General features: G+C 58.4%; 2 protein-coding genes and 1 pseudogene across 6 annotated transcripts; 2 read left to right on the forward strand and 1 right to left on the reverse strand.

Annotated features, from left to right (window-relative positions):
• The first annotated feature begins 3,347 nt into the window (after window positions 1-3,347).
• FXYD1 (FXYD domain containing ion transport regulator 1) lies at window positions 3,348-7,256 on the forward strand. 5 transcript variants are annotated; one of them, XM_069456822.1, is made up of 8 exons: window positions 3,348-3,412; window positions 4,588-4,652; window positions 5,081-5,113; window positions 5,608-5,682; window positions 5,818-5,854; window positions 6,712-6,761; window positions 6,941-6,992; window positions 7,118-7,256. In XM_069456822.1, exons 2-7 carry the CDS (start codon window positions 4,592-4,594, stop codon window positions 6,961-6,963), a joined length of 279 nt encoding a protein of 92 aa, XP_069312923.1. In that variant the 5' UTR covers window positions 3,348-3,412; window positions 4,588-4,591; the 3' UTR covers window positions 6,964-6,992; window positions 7,118-7,256. The 5 variants fall into 5 exon arrangements, with proteins under 5 accessions (XP_069312923.1, XP_069312927.1, XP_069312922.1 ...); XM_069456826.1 differs by lacking the exon at window positions 3,348-3,412 and adding an exon at window positions 3,641-3,703; XM_069456821.1 differs by lacking the exon at window positions 3,348-3,412 and adding an exon at window positions 3,984-4,149.
• LOC138374141 (uncharacterized) lies at window positions 3,349-3,995 on the reverse strand (annotated as a pseudogene).
• Window positions 7,257-7,465: 209 nt separating the features above from the next.
• On the forward strand, window positions 7,466-15,704 carry FXYD7 (FXYD domain containing ion transport regulator 7). Its single transcript, XM_069458060.1, has 6 exons — window positions 7,466-7,573; window positions 11,565-11,594; window positions 13,437-13,511; window positions 13,631-13,673; window positions 13,823-13,863; window positions 15,301-15,704. The coding sequence occupies exons 1-6, from the start codon at window positions 7,543-7,545 to the stop codon at window positions 15,321-15,323; spliced, it is 243 nt and encodes an 80-aa protein (XP_069314161.1). The 5' UTR covers window positions 7,466-7,542; the 3' UTR covers window positions 15,324-15,704.
• Window positions 15,705-16,153: the final 449 nt, after the last annotated feature.

Consider the following 16,153-nt stretch of genomic DNA (forward strand, 5'->3'; position numbering starts at 1 on the left):
CTCCCGGCCAGCCCCCTCCCCTAACTCCAGGAGGGCGTGGTGGGCGCTGTCACCAGGGCTTGGAGGGGACAGCTCAGGTCCAGCTGCTCCCTCTGGTGGCCACACTAGGCAGGACACTGCCCTGCCCCAAACCCAGTACCTCCTGCCCAATACTGAAATTAACCCCTAAGTGCCCACCACCCACTGGAGTCAGGGGGCCAACCCAAGGAGATGATGATGATGCCACCCCCTCCTTCAGCATTTGCTCTGCACCAGGCCTTGTCCTAAAAGCTCATTTATTAACTCATTCTGGTCTCGCCACAGCCCACAGGTGGAGAAGCAAAGGACAGGGTCAATAACCTGTACTCTAGGTTACCCAGCTGGGGCCAGAGGCAGGATTCAAACCCAGGCAACCGGCTCCAGGCCTCTGCATGTGATTTTGCATTCTTTCTTTAGAGATCAGAATCATGGCTATAGGTATAAATGGTTATTTTTATTTGGACAAAGCCCTTAGCAGTTTGGATAGATTCTGTCCATTAAATTAGCAGTCCCCAACCTTTTTGGCACCAAGGACCGCTTTCATGGAAGACAATTTTTCCATGGACTGTGGCAGATGGTTTTGGGATGATTCACGTGCATTACATTCATTGTGCAGTCAAACTTCTCTGCTAATGATAATCTGTATTTGCAGCTGCTCCCCAGCAGGAGCATCACTGCCTCAGCTCCACCTCGGATCAGGCATTAGAGTCTTATAAGGAGCTGCAACCTAGATCCCTCGCCCGCGCAGTTTACAGCAGGGTTCGTGCTCCTATGAGAATCTAATGCCCCCGCTGATCTGACAGGAGGCGGAGCTTATGCAGTGATGCGGGCGATGGGGAACAGCTATAAATGCAGATGAAGCTTCCCTTGCTGGCCCTCCGCTCACCTGCTGCTGTGCAGACTGGTTCCTAACAGGCCACGGGTCCTATTGGTACTCGTCCGCAGCCTGGGGGTTGGGGACCCCGGCATTAGATAAGAAAAAATAAATAAATGGCACTTGTTACCCAACCTGAAATAGGAGTAATATTTATTGAGCACTTCCTGTGTCTTTACATGAATTTACTCAGTCTCACAACAGCCCTGTGAGGGGTATTATAGTTATCCCCACCTTACAGAAATTGAGGCACAAGGGAGGCTAGACGATCAGTTTCATGACACTGGTCAGCGCTGGCCCTAACCACGACACTGTGTCACCCTGCTGCCTGCAGCTGAGGAACACACACAGCCTCTCTCACCACTGGGGCACACGCCCAGAGGCCTCGCTGGAGGGCAGGGGACTTGACAGCACCAGATCAGAGGCCACACAGATCTGGGTTCCAGCCTGGTCTTGCATGGCCTCAGGCAGCTGGTTCTCAGTTTTCCCATCTGTCAAACGGGGGCAATCACGGCCCCCAGTTCCCAGCTGTGGAGAGGACTCAGGATGGAGGCAACGTGCCCTTTTGGGGTCCAGCATGGGGTGAGCGCCTCACTGCGGTGCTCAGGGCGGACGTCAGATCCAGGCCCGAGTCCTGCACCTGAGCACCTTGCGGTCCGAGCAAGGCCATTTCCTCAGCTGAATAGCAAGTACAAGGACGATAATGATGATAGCTAACATTTTTTAAAAAACCACTTAGTGTGTTCTCAGGCTTTGTTCGCATTGTTTAACAGGGATTATTTTAGATAATCATCTCAACCTCCCTCTGAGGTGAACACTATTATTATCTCCATTTTACAGAAGGAGACACTGAGCTACAGAAAGGTTAGGTCATTTGCCGATTGTCACACAGCTAGAAAGGGCTGAGCCACGCCACGGTGGAGCGGTTAGCGCTGGGCTGGCTGAGAGCTGGCCTGAAGCCCTGCTTCCCGTCTGTCCCTGCCTTCCCCTGCCCCCTCCCCCGTGCTGCATAAACATCGGGTTATCATTAACCAGGGAATGCTGGTGACCTTGGGGTGCAGGCCACCAGGGGCAGAGGCTCGGAGGGCTCGGACAGAGATGGGGCAGCCTTTCGAAGCTGCCTGGGTGCTCTGAGGCCACGTGTACACGTGTGTGTGCGCTCGCACGCATGTGTGCATGTCGGGGCTACACCTGTGCCTGGGTGTGATCACATCCCATTGCTCCCAACTCTGTCCTGCGGAGTGTGGTGTCTGGGCCTGTGTCTGACCATTTTGTGGGGCAGTTTCTGTCCTTAACCACCAGGGGGCCCCGGGGAGCATGAGCTCCGCTTTGCTACACCCTCGTTTCCTCGTCTCTAAAATGGAGTAATAGCAGGACCACGTCAGGTTCCGCAACCTCTGAGCCCGGCCCAGAATCACACACATGACCTTAGTGATGCCTCCATTGTGGAGCGCAGGAAACTGAGGCACAGAGAGGTCTCGAGGGCTGCCCAAGTTCACACAACCAGGAGTGCAGGTTTCTCTGTCACCGGCCCGTGACCCTGGCCTGCCCGTGAGGATACCAGGTGTGCTGCCTCCCGGGCCTCACAGAGGCCACATGAGCTTCGAGAAAGGAGAGTTTGGGGTTAAACACATGCTGGGCTTTGGAGCGTGTGAACACGCAACTGTGGCCAGCTGTGCGCCCCTGTGCCCGCGCGCGTGGTGGTGTGAACAGGTGTGAGCCTCTGTCTTTGTGGCTGTGTCAGAGGGCTGGTCGTGTGGCAGTGCCCTTGATGATGTCTTGCTTGTGTGTCTCCAGGGAAATGCGATGTGCGCGTGCACCAATCTGTCCGCCTCCGAGGTTGCGTAAGAGTGCCGGCCGCACGTCTGTGTTGTTGAGTGTGTTTATGCGTCGATGTGTCTGTGTGGACATTGGTGAGTGAATCTCGTCGACGTGTTTGTGTGACCGTTTGCGAGAGCGGACAGTGTGTGGCTCTGTCTCTGAGTGTCTATGTGGGCATCACTCGGGGACCTGCCCCACAGCAGCAGGCGGCACACACACCCCAGAACAGCCCTGTGGTGCTGCACAGGACACTGGGGTCAGGAGTCCGTGGGCTCCTGGGCACTCGGGCTGGGTGACCTTAGGCCCCAGTCTGGCCCAATTCCCAGGGAGCAGTGCGCTTGCATGCTTGTGTGTGCGCGTGTGTGCTTGTGAGTGTGGTTGTGTCTGAAATCCCGTTCTCCACGGTGTTCCCTGCCTTTCCCGCGCACCCGGCCACTGCCTGCTGCTCCTCCATCTGAGCTGAGAGAGTTAACCTAGCGGGCCAGGGCGGTCTGGGCTGGGGGCCGCCCCCTGGCCCCCCTCCAGCCCCGGCTCCAGTTACAGCTGCTGTTGGGGAGGGCCAGGGTGGGGTGGGGCTGGGAGGGGAGCTTGCTGGGGGCGGTGCGTCCAGCTCTGGGCCAGGGGGTCCAAAGTGCTCAGCCCCCGGGGCACAGCAGGACGTTTGGGGGCCTTCCTTCAGCAGGGGACAGCCTGATTGGGGTGAGCGCCCCCCACCCCTCCCCTCCAGGCCTCACCCCTGGCCTGGCTGGGCCTCCTATTTTGGGAGCAGGAATGGCCAGCCCGTGGCTTCCCAGGCAGGCCTGACCCAAGAGGGAGGGAGAGTGGTTGGGGTTCCGCAGGGGTGGGGGTGTGGGTGCGACTCCTCCCTCCCCTGCTGCTGCGTGTGCACTCTGGCTGGGTGTGGGGTTTGGACACGCACGTGTGTCGGTCTGGTTGCGTCACTGTTTGGGGGCACCGGAGGGCCGGATGAGGAGTACTGTGTGCCTGACGGTGTGTACGCCCTCCCACCCCCGCCCACTCCAATCAGAAGTTTTGGGGGAGAGGCGCTGTCTTATTCCATTCCACCCCCAGGAGTGTGTGTGTGCGTGTGTGTGCGCGCGCGTGCACTCTTGTGTGCCTGTGCACGCTCGCCTGCGTGCACTCATCCCTGCCCTGGCATCTGCCTTCCATCTCTCGGGCCCACTAGCCTGGGCCTCATGTCACTGGCCTGGTGTTGTCCGCTTGTGAAAGATGTCACCCAGAGGCGGGCGGGGCGGGGGAGGGTGTTTTTCCCTTTTCTCATTGCTTCCTGGAGAGGAGAAGGGGTGGCCTTTCCCACAGGGGCAGCCTGTGGCAATGTGGCAGCCAGGCCTCGCCCCACAGGGCTGTGCGTGACCCCCGAGTGGGGGAAGGCAGGCTGTTGCCATGGTGGCCTGCGCCGGGCGAATTCCTCCAGGGTGAAGTGGGAGATATTTATACCCGGGGTCAGGCCGAGAGCGGGCAGGCGGCCGAGGGCAGGAGAGCTGGGATTTCACAGGACACAGCGAGGCAGCAGAGGGCAGGTGGGACTTGGGCGTGTCCCGCTGTCTTCATGTGTCTGTCTCTTCGTCTGCCCGTGGGAGGCCTCACCCTGCTCTCCCCTGCCAGGGTAGGTTTGGGGAAGCCGGGGCCTGTGGGAGAACCCTGCCCTTGCTGTTGTTGTGTGACCCCCTGCTGTGTTGATTGTTTTGGTGACACCTTGGCCCTCTGAAGCTTGGGGTATCCCTGTTTCTCCAGGCAACGAAGCTGGGTGACTGACGCTTTCGTGATTAGGTCTCTGACTTAATCCCTGGGTTCAGGCCCCAGGGGTGGGGAGGACAGGGGTACACATTTCTTGACACTTAGTGTCCCCCCAGGATAATGGTGTCTCTCAGCTACATCTTGGTCCTCTGTGTGGGTCTCCTCACCACGGCCAATGCAGGTGAGTCTAGGGGAGACAGCCCACTACCCACCTTGGCCCCCAGGGTGGCAGGGTAGGGAAAACCTCGAGAAAGCACCAAGTTGGAGACCCCAACCTACGCTGAGTCAGCTGGGGCACCAGAAAATTGAGGGTCTCCACGTGGGGTCCAGTCACAGGCTGGCATTTGAGGGAGGGGAGAGGGTGCCCCAGAGCAGGCAGAGGTGGGTGGGATGGATGGAGGTCGGCTCCCTGGACGGACAGTGGAACAGACAGCCTGCGATCAGGCAGCTGGGCGGTGAGGTGGCCCCTGCCCCACCCGGAAAGTGCAGAGGGGGCAGGTAGGACCCACAGAGGGTGGGCAGCATGCCCAGACAGCCCCCAAACTCTCAGCCCAGGAAGGCAGAGCCCCAGAACGAAGCATTCAACCCCTGATTTCTCTCTATTTCCAGAAGCTCCAAAGGAACACGATCCATTCACCTATGGTGAGGGCTTCTGTCTTTGGGAGTCTGGGGAGGGCTGGGTCTGCCTGTCCTTCCTTATTCCTTCCCTCCCTCTCCCTCCCTCTCTGCTCTCGCTCTCCCCACCCACCCCCACTCTCAGTGTTTATAGTCTGCCATTCTCTCTCGCTCTATCTCTGTGTTCCGTCTCCCCTGGTCTCTCTCTCTCTGTCTCCATTTAATCCCTCTCCGGTCCTCTTGCTCCTTTTGCCCTGGTCTCTGTCAGTATCACAGGGCCCATCCTCTGCTGCCTCTTGTCCTTCTCCCTTCCCCGTCCCCCTCCTCCTCCCCACCCTCCACCCCTCCTCCCTGCCTGGGCCCCCTCCTCCCCACTTTCCTAGGCATCCTTCTCCTCTCCCTGGTCCTCCTCTCCTCCCTCCTCTCATGTCTGCTCCCCTCTCCTTGGTCCTCCTTCTCCCCTCCTCCTCCCTGCCCCCCTGCCCGCTCTGCCCCTCTCCCCTCCTCCCTGCCGCCCTCAGACTACCAATCCCTGCGGATCGGAGGCCTCATCATCGCGGGGATCCTTTTCGTGCTGGGCATCCTCATCGTGCTCAGTGAGTGTCCGCCCCCCCGGCCCCGCCCCGCCCCGCCCCGCCCCGGCCCCGCCCCGGCCAGGCGAGGGAGCGAGAGCGCCCCCTGGCGGCCGAAGGAGTATCAGCCTTTCTCCCCCGCTCCTTCCCCACCCCCAGGCAAAAGATGCCGGTGCAAATTCAACCAGCAGCAGAGGTAAGAGGCCCCTCCGCCCTCACCCGTCTGCTCCGCCCTAGAAGGGCGCGGGATCGCGGCGGGAAGTCCACTCGACCCGTGGCCAGTCCCCCGCAGCGAATCTGTATTAAGCACCTACTGTGTGCCAAGCAAGGCCCAAGCCAGGCCCTGGGACCAAGCGATGAAAACACCTCCCGCCCTTCCTGGACAAGCTCCCAGCCCTGCGGGGGCGGCCGTGGGTTCCGACGGCCCCACAGATAGAAAATCTCAAAGCGTGATAACACAAAGTGCCGGAAAGAAAGGGCCGCGGTGAAATGAGATCACCTCACAAGACGGCCCAGTTTAGCCTGGAGTCCTGCGCCTGGCGCTTTGATTCCTCTTTAAATAAAATTTTAAAGCGCAGCAGTGTATGAATACCTTCGCCAGGCTAAACGGTTATACATGATGTTATAAGTAACAACTGATATTTGTTGGGTGTTTACTCCTCACATCACCTCTGTGAGATAGGTGCTGTTGTTAACCCCGTTTTACAGTTGAGGAAACTGAGGCACAAGGAGGTAAAGCCACTTTGCCCAAGATCACTCAGCTGGAAGATGTGGGGTTCTGGGTTTCCAGCCCAGGCCATCCCGTGGCTGTCTGCCAGGTCCCTTTGACCCTCCCTCCCGCATCAACCGCAAGTCCCTTCCCCTGCCTTCCCGGAGGTACTCACTGTTCACCTGCTGGGACACCCAAACTGCCCCTGGGTGCTCCTCATTTCCGGCTGCTCCCAGCCTGCTCCTCCGTGCACCGGTCTGGGAGATGAGGCCTGCACTGAGGGGCTCCTGGAAGGGCCGGCCTCCCTTTTCCACCCCCAACTCCCCCTGCGTCTGCCTTCCCAGGACCGGGGAACCTGATGAAGAGGAGGGAACTTTCCGCAGCTCCATCCGCCGTGAGTCTGGGGGGACCGTGGGTGTTTGGGGGGGGAGGGCCAGTTCTAAGAACCCCTTTCCTGGCCCTCCCTGGGCGCCTAAAGGGAGGGGCTTGGTCTGGGAATTGTCCCGCCGCGGCCCCTCCTCCACAGGAGCGAGGATGTCCCTTCTGACACCCGAACCCTCTGGGCCCCCACAGGTCTGTCCAGCCGCAGGCGGTAGAAACACCTGGCGCGATGGAACCCAGCCAGGTCCTGCAGCCCCGACGGGGCGGGGGAGGGGCGAGGGTGGAGGAGGGGCCCAGTGCCCGGGAGGGAGGGCGGCGAGGAGGTGGGCTGGAGGCCCCTCCTCGCTCTCACCTTTTTCACCCCTACAGGATTCCCTTGGCACCTGACGCCTCCCACCCACCACCTGCGCGCCCACCGCCACCTCCGGCGCCCGCGTCCCCGGCTCTGTCCCCCCAGACTCCCCATGCCGCCCCGACTTCCAATAAAACGTGCTTTTCTCCCTTGACAGCGCTTTGTTGATCTGTCGGTCCCTCTGCGGGAAAGCCTGGGCGCCCCTTGGCCCCGGCAGGGGGCGCCCCCACCCTTGGGGAAGGGGCGGGGACGACGGCAGTGGGCGGGGGCGGGGGCGGGGGTGGCCTGGACGGGGGCGGGCTCCCCGATCCCCCATTGGCTACAGGCCCCCCCAACACCAGGGCTCCCCCCGTCTTCCCCCCACCTCAGTCCGTCCTGCCTCCAGCTGCTGCAGCGCGCCTTCACCGGCTCGGCATCCGGCAGCCCCCCGCTCCGGCCCAGCATGGCGACCCCGACCCAGACCCCCACAAACGGTGAGCGTCGCCTGGGGAGGGGGTGCAGGGGGGCTCCGCCATCTGAGAGCTTAGGAGAGAGGGTGTGGGCGATTCCAGTGTTGGCAAGGGAGGGGAGTGGGGAGGGGATGTCGGCTCCTCCTGCGGGCGGAAGCCCCTGTACACCCCTGGCGCCCCTCCGGGGTCTCGGGGACACCCTCTCCCTTGCGGTGTCCTCCCTGTGCGGGACCCGCGGTTAGAGAGTGGCAGTCCCGGGAGGAAGGATGCTCGGACAGGTCGCTATGGCAACCGGGTGGCTGGTCCGGCATAGTGATGGTAGCGGACGGCAAGAGATGGGCTTCGAGGGTGGGAGCGGGTGGGTCTGCGGCCGGAGAGGTTCTCAGAGATATCGGGGTCCCTAGGGTGGGCAGGGGGAGAGGGTCCATATCCGTTTTCTTTCCAGCGCTGTTTCCTATGGTGGATGTTTCCTGAACCCCCTGACAGGCAGGTTCAGAGGGAAGGTGAGAGAGCTGAAGGGGGGTGGGGAGAGAGATTGAGATTGACTGAGAGCCCGAAAGAGACAGAGACCGAGAGAGACAGGCGATCGGAGTCAGAGACACAAAGACCCAGAAAAACAGACTCAGATGCAGAGCGAGTGACGGCGAGAGATGGAGAGCAGTAGACAGAGATGCAGAGAGAAAAAATCAGAGACAGAGAGAGACTGGGAGACGGAGGGATTGACACAACTACGGAGAGGGATGCAGAGAGAGAGACAGGGAGGAAGAGAGGGGACAGAAAGGGGGAGACAGCATGGGGTGGGGCCCGAACCACTGCAGTGAACCTCCATGGGTGGGAATAGGGTGGGGGGACCCTCCTTCCCAGCCACATCCAGGGGTGTTTTCCAGTCCTGGAGGAGCACTGGGGTGTGCACATAGAGGTCCTTCCTGTCCCCACCCAGCCTCACACAGGTTTATATTTCATACCCATTAACCCAGTTATGCACCCACTTAACCCCTCGCTCCCACCATTGTCCCTTAACAGCCCCATTGGCTGAACCTGCTCCTGCAGCGGGAAAGGGTTAGAATGGTTTAATGGCGGGGGGGGGGGGGAGTCATGGCATAGCAAGTGTTTCCAGCACTGGGGACAGGGCCAGGGGCATAGGCTGGGGCGGTGAGGAGCCCCTGGCAGTGAAGGGAACCCCAATCCCACTCCTCTCTCTCCTTCCCTTCCCCCTTTCCCAGCAGCCGGGGGCTGCTGCACTGAGCCGTATCTGCAGAATCCGAAGCAGGGCGGGGTGGGGGGGCTGCAGAGGCTGGAAGCCACCCTGGGGAGAGGGGGCAGGGCTGAAGCAGCAGGCCTGGCGGGAACCCAGAGCTTCTTTTCGCAGAGATGGTGGTTAGCAGGATCGATGGCAGCAGACGGCAGAGGTGGGAGGGCAGACTCCTTATCCTCCGCTCCTTTGCTCCCCCCTTCTCCAAGTCACAGCATGAGAGGGGACCGAAGGTCTCGGGAAATCCCGGGGGAGGAAAAGCATGTTGTGCATCACAAGCTGCTTAAGGAAACTAATTAATGAATTGTTGGGGAGCGAGAGGGAAGGAGGTGATGCTGTCTCCACTCCTGCCAGAGAATCGGAGGGAGAATTAGGGGCCAACAGAAAGGGGTCGGCGCATTAGCACAACTACACCTGGGGCCCCGCCCTGAGATGGACCCTCAGCTTGGCCAGAAGCCAGTGCTGCAGGGGCAGCAACAGGAGGTGCAAAAGGAGGAGGGGGGTTCAGACTGGGCACAGAGCTAGAAATCCATGCCTCACACAGGACCCCACCCAGCCTGGGGTGCCTGGACCCATCACCTCTCTTCACCTCTCAAGATGCCCCAGTTGCCATAGCAACCACCTCCCTCCTGATCTCTCCTTGGCCACTGGCCAGGAGTAGTGCACATTCCTTTTCCTGCCTCCTGGCTCCACCCTTAGCCCGGCTTCGCCCTGAGGACCCAGATTGCTGGGGCAGCAAGGACCAGAAGGGGATCTTCTGCCTGAAGCACTGAAGACCCAGGGAGGGACCAAGGAGGATTCTGGGACAGGAGCTCACCCAGTGGGTTCCCAATAACTTTGGGGGAGGGAGGGTGTGCAGAGAACCAAGAGACAAAAGTGAGATAACCCAACTGCTCCACCTTTGCTGTAGCAGCCTCCTGCACCCTAGGAGGGCCTCACATTCACTCATTCATTCATTCCAGGAAACTGGACAGCCTTTTATAGATACCCGAATTAACAGCAGAGATGAGTCAAACAAGTTTATCCACCGTCTCGAGGGGGAGCTAAAACAGAGCACAAGTAACCCTAAAAACAATATTTCCCCATCTTGACACGTTTGAGGACCACCTTCATGATTTTTGCCCTATTCAAATGTTCCCCACGCTGCTAGTTAATATCTTCCCTTCAAAGGATTAGCTTTTTAAAAACTTAGTTAGCTTTATTTTGTATCACCCCCACAAATGGAAAATTACTATTCTTTTGCCTTAAATTGAAGGCAAGCATAAAAACAATCTTAAGCAGGTGGCTCTGCTTTTCTGGGTCCGGTGTCCCCCTTTTGTGAAATGGGTGTGAAGATAGCACCCATATCGGAGAGTTGCCGAGGCGACGAAATGTGTTGACATCTGTGCAGTGCTGTCCGGCACAGGCCAGCGCGACCCCCTGCTGGTTAGAGGAATGCAGAAAGGAGAAAACCAAATAATGTGACAAACTTAGACATTGTGTGACCCAGTGCTATTCCAGGTCTTGCTGCAGGGCCACTTCTATCAGTTGGTGTAGGCTAGCTAGAGTACGCTGTGGTAACAAGGCACCCGGAATCCCAGTGGCATATGACAACCAGGGTTTACTTCTCGCTCACGCTGCATGTCCATCACAGGTTGACTGGTCACCAAAGCAAACTAGAGCAACCACCATCTTGAACAGTCAGGTCACCAGACCAGAGGCAAAAGAGAACTCTTATATGCTCCAGCCTGGAAATGACAATGACACTTTCTCTTACAATTCTTTGGCCAGAATTAGTCACGTGATCCCACCTAACCTCAAGGAAGCCATCCTTCCTGGGTCTGGCAGGAGGGACACCTGGCATTACCTTGGTACCCCTGACTGCCCCCTGAGTGGCAGACACCGCAGAATCCTGCTCTAGACAAGGCCAAGTGTAATGAGAGCTGTCAGCAGAATTAGCCACCAGGATGGACTTCTTGAATGGGAATGATGTTCTGAGCTCTCCTGAAGGGCAATACGGTTGAGGGCAGGGAGGAGGGAGATGGGGAAAAGAGAATTCACAGACACACACACATTTTATCCACACATCAACATTTCTGAAATGGGGGCGAGACTTCTGACGGATGAGTAGGTTTCATGTGGCAGAGCTCCACACATGTGCACGCACACACACACGCAGGGAACGCCACTGCAAAATTAATTTTGAATCTTACAATCAATAGTGTCTTAAAAATATAGTGATATAAGATATGAGTCAGCATGGCTCCCCTGTCCTGGATTTGGTGGCAGGGGCCACTGGATGAGAGCAGTAGCTACGGCACCTGCCCATGGGCACTCTCAGATGACTGAGACGTTTTAGGGAATAATCAGGGGAAGCTGTTATGTTCCGTGGTCCAGCAGTGGGAATGGGGTCTGTTAACCCCTTGGCACCATATGCAAACAGGAGTATGTGTTTTTCAGGGAATGAGTCCTTAGCATCAGACCTCCACAGAGGTCTAGGACTAGGACTGCCATGTACGGTTGGTTGGATTGTGCACTGCCTATGGGACAGTACTGACCGATGGAGTGTGTAGGGGCTGGAATCCAGCCTCTGTTCCACTCTTCAGGCCTGTGTCCTGCCACAAGGCTATATCATCCAGGGCAAGGGGTCTCTTTATCTGATTTGCATGGAGAAACTATTGGGGCCACTGGCCCCATTTGGATCCCGAAAAATGCTAAGAAACCCAGTGTTGAATGTTCTCTCTCTCTCTCTCTCTCTCTCTCTCTCTGCCTCCCTTCCCAAAGCTCCTGAGGAACCTGACCCATTTTACTATGGTGAGTGTTGGATTTGGGGAGGGGGTACCCTGGGGCTAGATGGAGGGGTGACTACAGATCCCCACGGGTCACTGCTGAAGTGGATTCAGCTATGGCCACACAATACGTGGCTTAGGCCCCTGGCCAGGTGGCCATATGGGCTACAGTTCACATCAGCTGGGTTCATGGAGGGCAGAACCAGATTGGGGATGAGGTCGTCTCACACTCTCTCTGAGCCCCCTTCAGGCCTCACCAGGACTCTGGGCTGGTGCCTTGGAGTCATCAGAGAAGCCTACGAGGGAAAGCCTTAAAAGCAATAACTCGAAGGCCAGGCTGCCTGGATTCGAATCCTGCCTCATCCCCTCTCTAGCTGTGTGGCCTTGGGCAAATGACTTTGCCTGGCTGGGCCCTTCTGTAAACAAGGGATAGTAATAGTTCCTACTTGTGAGGACTGTGGGAAAGATTTACCTGGATGATGCCATTAAATCATCCCCCTGGCACTGACGCTCAAAGAAGTTTCCCCAGGTCTGGTGGATCCGGCCCCAGTTTCCCCTCCAAACACCCTCCTGCCGCCCCCACCCCAACCCTGTGCTCATTCATATCGTTCCGCCTACACGTCAGTCTCTTTCGCATCCTAGGCCCTTTGCACTTGCTGTTACCTCCGCCGGGATTACCCCTGCCCTGGCTCTCCACTCAGGTCTAACGCTGACTGCTCTGCTCCTTGATCCCCTGGCGACAGGAGCCACACCACAGCCACCTGTGGTCACAGGACTTTGTTTTTTGAATTTTCGTTTGTTTGTTTAGTGCTTCGTCACAATATGAAAGTCAACTCTTTGAGGGCAGAGGCCTGGACCATGCCAGTACAGACCGGGTGTTCCATAAACTAGTATCTCAACAGTTACTGAGCATGTGCCCGCGAAGCTCCAGGCACTTGGGGACAGAGCAGTGAGCAAGACAGACAAACTCCTGCCCTATGTGGTCTTATGCTCAAGGGGAAAGAGACAGACACTCAAGAAAATAAATATGAAAATTGTGTATTAGATAAGACTCTTATTAGACAAGAATATGAGATATGACTAATTCTTGTGAAGGAAAATAAAGGAGGGAATGAGATTAGAACGTGTTGTGGAGAGGATGGAAAACTCTACATAGGACAGCCAAAGAAGGTTTCACTCACTTTTGAATAAAGCCCAGATGTTGGTGAGGGATGGAGCCATGTGGGTATTTGGAGGAAGAGTTTTCAGGCAGAGGGAATAGCAAGTGCAAAGGCCCTGAGGTAGGACCAAGGCTGAGATGCTCTGGGAACAACAGAGAGGCCGGTGTGGCTGGAGTAGAGGATCGGCAAGGAGCGTGGAGTGGGATGAGGTCTGAGGAGGAAGAGGGACTAGATTATACAGGACCTCGGGGGCCACAGAGAGGACCTTTTGGTTTTCATGTGGAGTGCAGTGGGAGCCAGGGGCGGGCTTTGAGCTGAGGGGTCCTAGTGGCTGTGGGGGGTGGGGGGGTCCTAGTGGCTGTGGGGGGTGGGGGGAGCAGGGCAGAAAACCACAGAGAGGGTTGCTGCCATAGCCCAGACTGGTGACGATGGTGGCAGGACCAGGACCAGGGAGGAGGCAGTAGAGGGAGATTACTTTATACCTAGGGTCGGGAAATCCAGAGGGAGAGGGCAGGAGAGGAGGGTAGAGGGTAGGGAGCTCAGGGGAACCTAATGGTGCCCAAGCCCCGCTCTCCATCCTCGCACTCACCCCAGCCTCCAGCAGCCCTGAATTCTGGGCCCCGGACTGGCAGCCTAGAGCCAGGACCGGGGCTCTGGTGGGGCTGGGGTGCTGGCCTGGCCTTGACGGCCCCCATCGTCTTCCCCAGACTACAACACGGTGCAGACTGTGGGCATGACTCTGGCCACCATATTGTTCCTGCTGGGCATCCTCATCATCATCAGTAAGTGTGACCCCTTCCTGGGTGTCCCTGGGTGCCTACCGTTCCCCTGCTGGCTTTTGTCCACATCCTTGTGTCCTATGTCCTGTCTCCTTGTGTTGTCTCTCTCTCTCTCCCAACAGGCAAGAAGGTCAAGTGCAGGAAGGCGGACTCCAGGTCTGAGAGGTCTGGCAACCTCAGGGAGAGGGGGGAGGGTGGGGACGGCCCGGGCCTGGGGTGCTCCCCCCAAGAAGGGTCCACTGGGCCTGTCCCGTGTTTCCTATGAAGCCTGCGCCCGCTGAACCTCTTTCTGCTTCTCCTCTTTGCCTCCACAGCCCAACATGCAAATCCTGTAAGTCGGAGCTTCCCTCCTCAGGTGAGGGGGAGAAAGTGTGTGGTTCTGGGAGGATGCTGTATGGCAGCAGGAAGGAGACAGGGCAGACAATGGGGCCACCGACAGAGGGACGAGGGACAATTCTGTAGGAGGCTGAGGAAGAGGGGTGGAAGAATGATACTAAACCGTGGGGAGGCCAAGTGGTTGTCCTAAAGAGCCCGCAAAGATTCCCAGAAACCAGTCCATAAGTCTGCAAAAACAAGGACAGTCTGACGTCCCAGGAGACAAAGCTGCAAGCCTGTGACGAGAGGGGACCTGTGTGGGAGAAGGACTCTGCCAGGCAGGCTGGAGAGAGTACGGAGCTGGGGAAGACAGGGCGAGAGAGCTTTCCAGACAGGATGGTTCAGCTGGGCAGGTCTAGGATGAAATGACTGCGGGAAAGGAGGGAAGGGAAGGAGGGAAGGCAGGATGGCTCCTGAATAATGACATCAAAGTAACAGAAAGGGAGAGGTGTGGACAGATTCTAAAATTCATGTTGGAAAAGAGAACATATGGGATGTAGGGAGCATCAGGCTGGAGGAAAGCTGGGGCGCAGAGGAGAGGGATGAAGGGTGGAGAGGATGGAGCTGCAGGGGGGAGGACTAGGAAGGAGGAGCGCAGGAAGGGATGAGGGGGAGGGTGGGGGAGGGGAGCGTGGGCGCAGGTGGCTGGAAGCTGTGCGGGAAGAGGGAGAGGGATGCAGGATGCAGGAGTGGGTGAGCATGTAGATGAAAGATTGTGACTCCTTGAGGGTGTTAATTTTAATTATGTAAAAATATCTTGACCTGTTTTTAGTGGAATTGCATCCTTTCCAGAGAGTTTTAAAACATCAAAGATGGGAATCTCTCTGCCTCTTATAAAGTTCTTATAACCAAAAAAGGGGGGCGGGGAATGTCTTGGGTTACTCAATAGTTCAGGGAATTTGGTGTGGAATTTTATTTCTTTCGTTTTCTTTTCTTTAAATGAGATTTAAAAACGCCAGTGGGGCACAGTTGCAGACTACGCCCGCACGGGACTCTGGCCAGTCCCAGTGAAGGATGGTCGGGAGTGGGTGGGAAATGGGGGATCCTTATTGTATCCAAATGTTCAAGGTAGAGGGTATGGGAAAGGAGTGAGCGTGTAGCAGGAGATTAGGGGTGTAGGAGGGGGATGGGGACTCCTTTTCTGGCAGGGGGACACCCCAGAAAAGCCCAGGTTGGGCCTGAGGTCGCTGTCCCCATCACAGGTGTGTTCCTCTCCATGACACAGTCTGTGGGGCAGGACAGCAGCCCGAAGGTGTCCCCATATGGGCGGGAGGCCAGGCAGCTGTGCAGTGCTAGCTCAAGGGTGACGGTCCCCGGGCATCTGGCGCCCATGGGGACTGGGTGTGCAGAGCCCGCTGGCTGTGGGGAAGCAACTGCTGCCCCGCTCCGGGCGCTGACGCCCCCCTTCTCTCCCCAGCCCCTGGCGGTGGCGGCGTGTAAGAGCAGCCCCGGAACCTCCACTGCTGTCCCTGCCTGGGCGCGGGAGCCTGAGGACCGGGTGGAGGCGGTGGGGACCCCAGCCGTGCGCCGGGGAGCGCCCCCCGAATGAGCCGCCCCACCCACCCCAAGGCTGGAGCCGCTGCACCCCGCTGTCCCTCCCCAGACCTTGGCAATGACGACCCCTCAAAGAGCCCGTCTGTATCCCGGACCCAGGGACTCAGGCCTCCAGCTCTTGGGGTGCAGGAGTCCCTGGCGAGCCCCCGAGAATCCCCGTGTACTGTTCCCCTGCACCTCCTTGTCTCCTCCCCGAGGATCCGTCCCCCTGCCCCCTCGGTGTCCACGTCTTGAGCTTAATAAATGTGCATTTGGTTTTTTCCCCTGTTCTGTCTGTGTATTCTCATCTGTGGGGACGCAATGGGGGAGGGGTGCAGCGCTGAACCTGGGGAGCGCTCCCTGCGTGCCCGGGTTGTGCCCCCTCTGCTCCCCCGGTGCCCTGAGTCGCCTCCTCTCCCACACCTCAGTGTTCCTTCCGCTCCCTCCACACCTCTGGGTCGGCCCTTTCCCTTCTCTTCCCCCAGCGACCCCGACGCGGACCCCTCCCGCGCCCTCCCCGCGGGAGCCGCACCCGCCCAGGACCCGCCCGCGGGGTCCCCATCCGCCCCCGCCAGACCCGCCGGTGGGGCCCCGCCTTGCCCTCGCCCCTGCCCGCGCGCCCTCGGCGTCTCCCCCTCCTGCCCCCACCCGGGCTCTGAGGCCAGGAAACCCAAGAGGAAATGACTGAGCCGGCTCGGTCCCCGCCCGCCCGCGCGCCCCTGGCCACACCCTCCGCC

Source organism: Eulemur rufifrons, chromosome 24 (genome assembly GCF_041146395.1).
Source record: "Eulemur rufifrons isolate Redbay chromosome 24, OSU_ERuf_1, whole genome shotgun sequence".
Lineage (NCBI taxonomy): Eukaryota > Metazoa > Chordata > Mammalia > Primates > Lemuridae > Eulemur > Eulemur rufifrons.